This window comes from Rhinolophus ferrumequinum, chromosome 16, assembly GCF_004115265.2.
Source record: "Rhinolophus ferrumequinum isolate MPI-CBG mRhiFer1 chromosome 16, mRhiFer1_v1.p, whole genome shotgun sequence".
In the NCBI taxonomy this organism is placed as follows: domain Eukaryota; kingdom Metazoa; phylum Chordata; class Mammalia; order Chiroptera; family Rhinolophidae; genus Rhinolophus; species Rhinolophus ferrumequinum.
Genome location: NC_046299.1, coordinates 36,273,694 through 36,286,565, shown reverse-complemented (window position 1 = coordinate 36,286,565; position 12,872 = coordinate 36,273,694). Strand labels below are relative to the sequence as shown.

Genomic DNA, 12,872 nt, shown 5'->3' with positions numbered 1-12,872 from the left:
TTTATATCCTAAAAATAGAGATTCTGCTACATCCCATACCCAGCGTATGAAAGGTTGAAATATGATTTTTTTACCTCTAAAAGACCATGCATTTTACAAATCAGTTAACATTATCATTATACGTTGTTTTTATTTTGTGATGATTAATTAATATTATAAATTTTCATTTTAGGGATTACCTGCAAGTCGTGTGAGGTATAGAGTAGATGATGTTCAGTCTCCTTATCCTGCCACTATTTTTGATGTAGAAGAAGATTCTGGAACAGTAATAACTAGAGTCAATCTTAATGAAGAACCTACGACAATTTTTAAGGTCAGTGCAGTATTTTCCTAACATTATTTATTTGATGTTTAACTTTTGATTGAGAGTTTGGTTTGACAGATGACCGTACCTCTTTCATTTTTTCTTCTTTTTAATCCTTTAAAATCGCAAACAATATATATTTTGCCGCATGGACACTTAGAAAATACAGTTGAGTAAAAAGCAAAATAATAACTTGATATTTCACATCTTGGAGATAACTTGAATTTACCATTTAAATCTCTTATGATGACATCCTATGCAAATACAAGCATACAAATATATATTTTAAAATAACATGATCATATTATTCATACTGCTTTTTAAACAATAAATTATATATACCAATAAATGCTATTAATGCTATTTTTTAAATTGCTGTTTGATGTTCTATTGTGTAAATGTATTATGCTGGTTTTTCTTGCTTTTTGTGTAACAACTTGTTGTCAGATAATTAGGCTGTTTCCAATTTTTTGTTTTAATAGTCTTTGCTTTCATGAAACTTCTTGCTTCTTGTGCAAATATCATTTGCCACTTGACCGATTTTTTTCCTTAAGAGAAGTACCCACAAGTAGAATTGCTAGAACAAGTTTTACGTACTTGTGATTCATTATACTTGCAAAAATATTGAAATAATACTAGTGGTCCCTGTTATCATGAATAATCTATCTGTTAAATGTTTGAGCATTTCCATTTTCTATAGTTATTTATAAAAAATTTTGTCACTGTGAATGAAGCCTTTGACCCTACATTGGTGAATTTAATTACCTTCATCAGTTACCCTTCTGAATATCAATGAGTACTATGTCTCACGTAATTTTATCACTGTTTGGAATAATTGTCCTCTTTGTAAAATTGTAACCCAAAGGTAAATTGTGGCTCTCAGGATGATCCTTGGTTATGGTTCCATGCTATAGGTTGAATTAGTTTAGATTAGTAACCTGCAGCTTCCAAAATAATATTCCAGAGAAACACATAGTTTTGAAAATATTTAACATTTCTTAAAAGAAACATTAGAATTCTTCTTGACATAAAATAAGTTATCAAGGAAATTATAAATCATAAAAGCTATTTTAGTAATAAATAATATATAGCTATCACATCTTAGGACTAAGTTTGCATTATTTAAACAATTTTTGCTATGTAGTATGAACTGTGTTTTATATGTTGCAATTGTTTTTAAGAGCATGTGTATCAAAATGTTTTAAAGTATGAAGACTTCCAATTTTATCCTCCAGAGTATCACACAGAGTATTTCTGCAGACAATTAATTCACTGGAAAAATTAATTTCCTTTTATAAGCAAGCCACTTAGTTTTTTGCTATAGACGTGACTGAATTTAACACTTTTTAGATACATGTTGCTGCATATAATGACACTTCTTTTCACTGGAGGCACCAGTGGAATTGTGGAAGAGAATAGAGTTTATCATTGGAGAGATGCAGTATAATATCCCTGTTTTACTGATAGTTTTTTATCAGAGAGTTAGTAACTCAATTTCTTTGAATTTTCTCATCTGACAAATGAAAATAATAGCATCTACCTGGCAGGATTATTGTGAAGATTAAATGAAAATATATGCACCATACTCCAATGCATATCTGCTACCCAGTATGCAGTGCGCCCCCTCCTGGAACCAGGCAGTCTGATGATTAAAAACATACATAGTAAAATGAGATTTATTGTTAATAATCTTTAACATGAATTTTTATCACTTTTTAAGTTGGTGGTTATTGCTTTTGATGATGGTGAGCCTGTGATGTCCAGCAGTGCTGTGGTGAAAATCCTTGTCTTACATCCTGGAGAAATCCCACGCTTCACACAAGAGGAATATAGGTATTGATTCCTCTCTGGATTTGTAATTCATAAAGGTTTTTGTTTAGCTTTGGTCTCTAAAAATTGGCGTTATATGAATTTATCAATGAAATGGACTTCTGATTCTAGTTTAACCTTTTCTAAATTAACATAATGTTGTATTTATGTTAAAAGTTAATATAGTGAAAATGACAATTTAGTTTAAAAAATCAGTTTAGTAATGCTTTGATGAATAATGGATCTTTTAAAAATAATTTAAGCAAGCTTTGAAAAGTTCCACATTATGTTTTTGTGCTCAAAATGCAGCTGAATAATGATCTCAATGATGAGAAGTAGACATTAGGTTTCTTCTTATTGTCAGATACTCTATATTATCAAATTTTGACATTTATCTGAAGTAATATTTTACAAATATCACAACTGGATAAAGAAGATACAGTGCATATATTCAATGGACTATTACTTGTCCATAAAAAAGAATAAAATCTTAAAATTTGTGGCAACATGGGCGGACCTAGAGCATATTATGCTAAGTGAAGTAAGTCAGACTGAGAAAAACAAATACCATGTAAACAGAAAAACAAAACAGACACCGACTAATAGATACAGAGGAGAAACTGATGGTTGCCAAACTGATGGGAGGGGATTTGGAGGGCTGGGTGGAAAAGGTGAAGAGATTAATAAATAACAAATTGATAGGTGCAAAATAGTCAAGGGGATATAAACCACAGAATTAGGAATATAGTCAATACTATTGTAATAAATATATGTAGTGACAGGTAGGCACTCGACTCATCAGGGAATCACTTCTTAAGTTATATAAATGTCTAACCACAATTCAGTACACCTGAAACTAATACATATTGAATGCCAACTGTGATTTTTAAGAATTCAATTAAAATGAAAAAATATATTTTAAAAAATCAGTGACAGGAAGAGTATGGGTGTGTTTATGTATGTATATATATATATATATATATATATATATATATATATAATGTGTTATAGCAATAGAGTTAATTTGTACACTGTCTTTGTTAGTTCAGGCTGCCATAACAAAATATCACAGACTGGGAGTTATAAACAGCAGACATTTATTTTCTCAGAGTTCTGGAGACTGGAAGTCTGAGATCAGGGTGCCAGCATGATCAGGTTCTGGTGAGGACTCTCTTCTTGGCTTACAGAAGGCTGCCTTCTGCTTGTAAGGGCACAAGTAGCCAGATAAAGGCTCCACTCTCTGGCCCCATCTAAACCTAATTACCTTCCAAAGGCCCCATCTCCAGATATCAGCCTGTTAAAGGTTAGAGCTTCAACATATGAATTTTAGGGGACACAATTCAGTCCCAAATGTGTGTGTATGGGTGTGGATGTGGTATATGTGTGTCTTTTTAGGAAGTGAAGAATTTATTGAAAAATTAATGAAATTAAAATTACTATATTTCATGATGAATTCATCATTCGATATAAGTGATAGATTTATAATGCTTTCCTGAAAGCATAGAATTTTCTCTCATGATTGTTTCATTTTTTGTCTCCAATTAAAACTTTAATGTACTTTTATTAGTAGTATGTTAGGACCCACAGGAGATAGTTTTCCGACAAACATGTGAAGGAGACTCACTATATGCTGTATTTTTATGACTTACTTATTCTGGATATAGCATTAAAAGACAGCTAGACATTGCATTCCAGAGGTTTTCAACCATGGGTGGAAACAAAAAACTATATGAAAAAATACAATACACTGTAAAAACATAATAATAGATGCTGACAGTACTGAAGAAGCATGTTGGAGATACACTTAACTATGTCTGAACATGATCGACATAGTTTTGAGCTGTATCTTGAAGGAAAGTAGAGTTTAGCCACTCCACAGAAATGAGGAAGGAGGTTCCATACCAAAGACTCAGCATATACACAAGTATAAATAAGGAAAATAGGAGAATGTAGTGAATTCCATTTTTTTTTAGTAATTTAGTCTGTCTAGAGACAAATTGGAAGTTACACGAGGATACTAACTGAGGCTCAAGAAAAATGAAGATTTCATACAATAGACCACTTTATCATATTCTGGAAATTGGATTCCATTACCCTGATAATTTCTAAGAACTACCTATGACTTTTCAGCTATACCAGGGGCTAAGAAACTGAGGGAGAAGGTACTGGTAGGTGATGCATCTGGGACCGTTCACTGCACCCAACCGAGTAGTGTTCTCCTTCCATAAAATGCTATCATAACAATATCTACTAAATAAGCACTAAATTGTGTAATATAAATACCAGAAAGTTCTCCATAACACATATGTAAAACATTGAAATGTAAATACGATTTATTTAAAATGATAAGAATTCTTGGCCAATCTGTTTTAAAGGCCATTTTCTTTATTATATCTATTATTACCAATTTTTCCTCTTTTGTTGACATGGTAACTTATGGACTCCCATTCTGTATGCTATGGAGCATACAGTTTTCTGCTGTTTAAGAACTTCTTTAAATGTATTCATTTTGGTCTTCTCAAGTATTAAGATGAAAGTAAACTCACTTGTGGTATTTCTCACTAGCTTATCTAGCAGATGCTCACAAAAAATTTACTTACTATTTGAGGTGGGTACAAAAATCCCTCACAGTTTCAGACCACTAAAATACCCATCTTTATTCTCAGAAATTCCTCACCCCATGTCTAGTCATTCCTTGGAAGTCCCAAAAGAAGGAAAAAGATGGTATATAACACTTTCCCTTTAAATAAACTCAACAAAGTGTGTCCCTTTTCTTTGGTCTTTCATTTGGAGTTCATTTCCTTATTAATAGAAATATGCCTTCAGACTTCTCCATCACATTGTTCAATCACTTTTCTAGCTAAAACATTGTGGCATTAAGGCACAGGGTATCACTTGTGTAGCTTTCCTTTTTTTTTTTTTTAATTGTCTATTTAATGTCAACTTTTAAAATATTTTTTCAATAAATAATTTACCATTTCTTTCTCTGCATAGAACTACTAACTGCAAATAAATTCTATTAATGAAGTTGTTAACGTAGGGAAGAAATAGCTAGCCTATTTTTTGGTTCTAAATTTAAGAGCAGTCTCATAAGCACATGTGGAAGAATTTTTGGCCTTCCAGCAAATAATGCCTTGTCTACCTAGTTCATTTCTTATTCTGACACATAAAGGCAATCTGATAATCTCCTTGCATCCTAGTTTCTAAAGAAAACCCTACATTGAGAATCAATAGACTTGCCATAAGGGATTCAGTAGTACTTGAGTACTGAACAGGATTGTTTTGTTTTCTATAAGGCACCCAGAAATTTGGATGATAAAAAAACTTATTAAATATCAGTGGAATGTAATACTTTTTTAATAAACAAAAATAGCTGAATTTCAATATTTATGTTGGCTTAAATTTGACTTAAAACATGGAGTAAACTATTAAAACAAAAACAAAACTAAGGCTGATGTTTATCTTCATCAATCATCTCTTTATCATTTATTAAACATTGTACTTTTGTAGGTTTCTAGAGAAGTACACGGCTGAGAGTTTCTGTGTACCTCCTACCGTACTTGCAAATATTTTCCTCTTCCTCTTGGGCATACAGCTAGACTACATTTCCTATCCTCATTTGCTAGATGGAGCCATGTGACTGAATTCTGGCCAATAAAATATAGAGCAATATGGTCTGCATCATTTCCTGGCCTGACTTAACCTTTTCCCCTGTTGGATAAGTGAAGTAGCAAAATAATACCCAGGATACCTTGGGAGCCATATGTTGACAATTGCAGAAATGCAATATAAAAAGAGCTTAGGCAACTGAATCACAGCTTGAAGATTATCTAGTAGGAATGTCCTCAGTAAACTGTTATGTGACCAAGAGATTTCGTGGCTTATCTACCATGCTAGGTAGTACTGTTTCAACTAACATAGTTGGTCAACATTTTATTAGTATGAAACAAATAATCCCACAATATATCAATCATTTTAAAAACTTTTGTTTTTATCATTATCATTTATCATTTTTGTCATTAATATTGCAATATTTCCCAGTTTGTCATTTTTCAAACAATGTTAATGATAACATATTTTTATTCTTACATGGCATTTTCTTTTTATATGTTCAACTATTAGCTTTGGCAAAATACTTACACTGTTCCAATTGCTATGATAATCATCACAGTCTCCTTCCTTAACAGAATGGTTGCTACAAACTTCATATGTCTCCTTCCCTCTCATATATATATATATATATATATATATATATATATATATATATATATATTTATTTATTTATTTTTTTTTTGTATCAGGTGGATTCACGTATCTTCCAGAGATTCCAAACCGCATTATTAATCCCTGATTATCAGGATGATCCCTTGTTTCAGAATTGAAGGATTCAATTATTCCACTTTGCCTTATGCCTAATTTTTCCACTTTGTCATAAGGATTATTGTAAGCTAAAAACAGTTAAAAATAGCAGATGCAAAAAGGGCACTCTAATCTCCCCTTTTCTTCCTGAAAAGAGGAGATAAACATACCCATGTGAAATATGTCCTTACTGGACCAGGGAGGAAAAAAACATTCTTTAATGGGAGTCAAAGCCAAGAGAATTCTATACAAACAGGCCTTGTTAAAATAATATTCACCTCCCTTTGAGCCTCCCTACATAGTTTAGTTACTTCCTGCAACTGCCTCTCTTTGTCAACTTAATATGAAACAATGTAGGTTCTATAATTTCTTTGGGTCTTCATTTCCTCATGAGGTCCCCATGTCACGTAAAATGTACATAAACATGGATGCTTTCTCCTCTTAATCTGTCTTATGTCAGTTTAATACTTAGGTCTAGCCATAAACCCGTAAAGAACCCGTAAAATTTTACCTCCTCTACAAAATTGCTCCTGGTGAAAAAGCTTTTGCTTAATGTGATCATATTTTGGGGCACACAACATTATATGCAAGATTTCTGTTTTTTGTAGGGTGTGGGAGGAGGATGTTCATGGGTTATAAATGGAAAGCAGTCATCCAATATCATTATGCGATCAAGTTTTTTGGTTTTTTTTTTTTATATCTCAGGAATGTCTTCATTTCAATATTGACTATTTTGCATTCCTTAGGAAAGTACAGTTTTCAACAAATGACTAGTTATTAAAGATAGGTTCATTTATTTTAGAATGTATTCATTTATTTAAAAATGTTTAACTGTTATTCTTAACCTGACCCCCTCCCTGGACCCAATTATTTTATCTTATTTCTGGAATGGCCAATCATTAAATCTTTAAATCTCTGAATAAAATGATTAGGTAGGGTAGATTACGCTGCTGTAATAAGAAACCCTTAAATTTCTATTGTTTAAAGAACAAAGAAACACGTATGGTTGGCTCACATGTCAGTCTAAAACGAATGTTTCACATGGCTTTTAGCTCTTCTGCATGCTGTTATCCCATGCAGTAATTCGGGGACCCAGGCCAATTTAGAGCCTTGCATCTTTAGCATTCTGTTTCAAAATGATTTCAATCATTGCCATTTCAGTCCATGGAATGGGAAAAGGGACAGGAGTCCACATCCAGAGATTTTCTTAACCAAGTGAGATGGAAGTTGCAAATTTTATATTACCTCACATTTCATCTTGAAGTCCAGGCAAATGTCCACACTTGGCTATGAAAAGACAGAGGATTGCTGTTTCTTGCTAGGCAGCTATGTCCAAGTTCTACCTCTATTACTGAGGAAAAAAGAAAAATGGGGTTGGTGGAGAATTACACTTCAACTGTGTAATTTTAGAAATGTTATAGATTTTAATTGCGATAGGCATTCTTAAATAAGATTGTTTCTATTGAGAATATACAATATTGGGTACATAGACTAATGGTGTAATAGTACAGAAACATTTCTTTTTCTTAAATATGCATTGGGGAAATCAAATGCATTTTTAAAATAATAAGGTAATTGTTACTTTTTTTTCTTTGAATTCAAAGCAAATCTCAGATGAACATTTTTGGATGTTTTAAGTTATTTCAAATGATTTCAGCTTATCAAGTATCACTATGACGTATTCGAAACTAAACATTTCTGTGAGCGTCAAGCTAAAGTTTGGCTCTTTCATTATAATTCAGTACTTTTTCCATTTTCATAAGAAGCCTAATTGTTTTCATCACAAAAGTAAAACAAATTGAAAAAGAAAACATGGCAGAGTGTAAATTAGAGTTATGAGATAGCTTTGTAAAAACCACCAAAATGATTTGAGAGGTGGCATTTACTGTTTCACAAAACGTTTTCCATTGTACCAGTTCTACCTAGACAGAGAAATAAAATCCATTATTCTTTTTATAAAATTAAAACCATTGAAATGTTGAGCTGCGGATAAATGCTCAGTTGCTAGGATAGAGTAATAGACAGGTCATTATCTTTTTCTAAAATTATAATAAACAGCAGAGTAAATGCTCTAATATTTACTAAAGGATAAACCTTTGGGCTTGCCAGCTAAGTTTTTGATGACAAATAATTAGTAGGTTAGCTGACCAATGTAAAAGTAGAAATACGACAGAAAACCAAGCCGTCACTTAGCATACATAATTGGTATGCCTGTTTTCATATTTAAAATTTTACTTTCTGCTAATGATTCTTTGAAAAGGAAATAATGAAATTTGCAAAGTGATTGAAGGATTTTACAAAGACCACCCTGAATATTAAGTGAAATAATTTAGGTTGTGAAGATTAGAGGAGAATTTTCTGATGTTATTTTTCTTGTTTATAGTTTATAATATTGAGATATTATATACGTGTAGGAAAAATTTTTGATTTCTTTCTCTTCTCATATCTGGTGAAATGAAGTTGTTTCCTGATGGAGTGTCTTCTGGTTATTTTTCAGAGGAGGAGGAATGTCATAATGGGGAAGCAATTTGCCACATACAGACATACGTTTATTTTTATAATGGCCATAATTACAGTAATTCTTAAGAAAAGTATGCACTTGATTCTCCTTGGTCCCTATGGCAGTTGTAATAGTTGAATCAGGCTTGTTTTGTTTATTTCATGTCCTCTTCAAACCAATCTTTACTTCACTTTTTTAATTAGGTTAAATGGAGGATCAAGACATCATCTGCTTCATCTATTTGTCATTAGATGAACATCTACATTTTACAGGAAACAGTTTTTCTTAAAACTTTTGAAAAGTACGTAACTCTTCAGACTGTATACTATTTGCATAATGGTAAACAGCATTTATATTATTTAGAAGCATACACATAATCCAAATTTTCAAAATTGTAACAAATTTTTATTTTAATGCATTATTAGTGTTTTATTTGGTTCTTTCAGTTTCTTTTTTTAACAAACAAGGGAATATCAGTAATTTTAGCTTCTTAGAGTTTGTATGCCCAGATCATTATTTGTTTTTTTCTCTCCTTCCTCTTCTTGAAACAAATTTCTAAAAGAGTTAATTGTGTTCTCTTTCTCCTTTGTTGTTGAAACACCCCTCCCTTCTTCCAATAATATCCATGTGGCTTCAACTTTATTTTTTTGCAATAAGTAAATTCAAGTATTAGCCCCCTTCACATAAATAAACATAAATGTCAAGTTATTGTCATTCAGGCAATTAAGAGATTTCTCTATATTCATATACAAGCTCATATCTTAATTTAAACCATTTTCCTCAATTTAGTTTCATTAGTAGAGAAAAAATAAGTTAATATTATTCACAAAAATTTTGTTCTCAAAGTTATATCATATAATGGATGAAATAGACCATAGAAAGCATTTAGTCAGCATAATAATTAAATACTTGATTTCTCTAATATTCTTGCCACAAAGTTGATTAGGTTCTTTCATAAAAACTTAACAGTTGTGAGGAATTTGCTCCTTAATCTTTGCATAGTTGTGAAAGTTGGAAAGTCAGTTCTTATGCTGAAATTATTATTATTATATCTGTTATTTTTAATTATTTTCTAGTCATTTTGCTCTGAGTCTTCACCAATTTTAGCATTACTCCCTGTTTTAAGTAGTATGATTGTATAGGGTAGGAAAAATAATTTTCACTGTACCCTTCTGAGTTCTTAGCTGAGACCCCTATAATAAAAAACAGATTAAAAAAAAAACACACAGGTTTATTAGCTTGTAATATACATATATAATCCAGGGAAAATGAGTAACTCAAAGAGTTGGCTTTAAAACTCAGGATTAAAATCCATCTTAATAGGGGAAGGGGAGAGGGATGTAAGCCTTTTAGAGAAAGGAAATTCTTTCTAGGAAAGATACATGGGCTCTTAGGGGAATAGATGGGAGATATGATAGTTCGTGGTAAAGTTTGTCTGAGCATGGTGTCCACTGCTAGTCTCCTCTTCTGTGATACGAGTCAAACTTTGCTGGTTCATGCAACTCCTAGGGAGAGGATCTATGACAATTGAGTTCCTTTTGGAGGATCTGTCTTTGGATACATAAGGGGAGTTCAGAGAAGACCTCTCCCTTAATTTGCCAGTTTTAAGTGCCCACCAATCAAAATAATCAATATATTAAAGTGGCATATTTCGGGTTGGCATGTCCTAAACTCATACAGTTGTATTTTGGGTTAGCAAAATTCAATTGAAAACTGAGTTAAACTCATTTTGGCTACCCTTCAATTGAAACTGAGCTAAACTCTTTGGTTAAGACAAATGTGATAAAGAATGCTTTTCTCTCAATTATTAGAAGGTATTTTGACAAGAATTGGGCTTATTGGGAAACAGAACTCTGCATACCTTGTAGTTTCTGCCATTAATATGGAACAAAAGAGTGGCAGTTACCATGTAGTTGCTGACCTGAGAGAAATATTAATTGCAGTTCCTCATATTACTTTAACCGATCTTACAACACATGGTACTCTCCTATATTGTTATAATATTTAAATAATGGTTTACTGTAACCCTCAAGGTGTTCTTTTTTCTGTCTTGTTTCCACATAAATTAGTATGTATTAGATCTATTCAATTTATTCATATTCATTTTAATATATCAATATGTATCAATACCTTTTGTAGTATATATTAAAGTTATATATATATATATATATACATAAAATTGTCCATCACTATATTCCCTAGAATTCTTTTTGTAAATGTTTATGAATACTTTGAATTTAATTTATATATTTCAAAATACGAATACTACTTTTTTTCTTTTTTTTTTAATTAAAGTTTAATGGGTAACAATTGTTAGTAAAGGTACATAGATTTCAGGTATACAATTCTGTAATACATCATCTGTATATCACATTGTGTGTTCACCAGCCAGAGTCAATTCTCTTTCCATCACCATGTATTTGATCCCCTTTACTATTAACACTACTTTTTAACTTTAGTCCCCTATATGTCCTGTGTTAGTTCAGGTCTATCTTCTAACAATTAGACATCAAGATGAAATTGAACAAGCATCTATTTTATTAGGTGATAGATATACTTGTGTGAGATAAATGAGGAAGAAGCAGGGAAAGGCTAAGAGAACCTTCAAAGATCATACCTGTGTCTCCCAGGAAGGGACCTGCCTTAGCATCTCTGCCTTTCAAATTCATTATCTGTAAGCAGCCCTAGGAAACATGACCTTTATATAAACACAGGAGTAGTCTTCAAAGCACAGCCACTGGGATTTGGTCAATGTGCTTCTTACGGTGGGAGATCTGGGAGGCACACTCTCATTGCCAGCACATGTCCATATCTGATGAGTAGTTTTCAGTCAGTTATCTACCTGGATCTTTTGGAAAACAGTTACACTGTCATGGGCAGAAAATATATTCGTATATCTTTCATTTAATCCAGACAGAAATATCAAAATTCTAATAGTAATTCAAATACATAATATTACTTTAGAATAAAGTGACTCTTGTAGTTTGAGCTACCTCAGAAGAATGACATTTACCCTTCATCTCAGGATGATGGACTAAGACTTAGATACACCGGGATTCACTTGTCATGAGTTTTAGAGGTAAATATCATGGAAAGGTCAACACGTCTGGAATAGATCATGGAGTCTAAATGTTAGTATTGATTTTGAATGGGAAATGCAGTATCTAACACAATTTACAAAAAATTTTATTAAAGACAATTGTTTACTACTTTGCCAAACAAATATGCTAGAGATATAGACATACCTGTTGCATTTAATTAAAATGTAAATGTATCAAAATTGGTTATTAAACTTTGAATGACTTAATACCACATTCATATTCATTTTTTAAGAATTCATATATTTTAAAATGTTTTCTCCATAAAAAATAGAAATTCAAAATGTATTCTCCTATTTGAATTATTTATTTTTTCAGTTACAGTTGACATTTAATATTATTTTATATTAGTTTCAAGTATGCTGCATATTTGTTAGACATTTATATATCTTAACGCAGTGATACCTCTGATTAGTCTAGAATCCACCTAATCCATAGGTAGTTGTTACATTATTGATACATTCTCTATGCTATACTTTACACTTCCATTACTATTTTGTATCTACCAATTTGTATTTCTTAATCCTTTCACCTTTTTCACCCAGCTCCCCAAACCCCCTACCCTCTGGCAACCATCAGTTTGTTCTGTATCTATGAGTCTGTTTGTTTTGTTTGTTCATTTATGTTTTTTTTTTTTAGATTCTACATGTAAGTGAGATCATATGGTATTTGTCTTTCTCTGACTTATTTCACTTAGCATAATACCCTCTAGGTCCATCCATGTTGTCAAAAATAGTAAAATTTCATTCTTTTTTATGGCCTAGTAATATTCTATTGTATATATGTACCACAATATCTTTAT

The 12,872-nt window shown here is 31.8% G+C and overlaps 1 protein-coding gene across 1 annotated transcript in view; it reads left to right on the top strand.

Annotated features, from left to right (window-relative positions):
* Positions 1–12,872, top strand: part of PCDH15 (protocadherin related 15) — a 714,179-nt gene that overhangs the window by 588,968 nt on the left and 112,339 nt on the right. The window contains exons 24-25 of the mRNA XM_033131356.1: positions 173–313; positions 2,025–2,137. Coding sequence (XP_032987247.1) covers positions 173–313; positions 2,025–2,137 — 254 coding nt within the window. The remainder of the gene's footprint in view (positions 1–172; positions 314–2,024; positions 2,138–12,872) is intronic.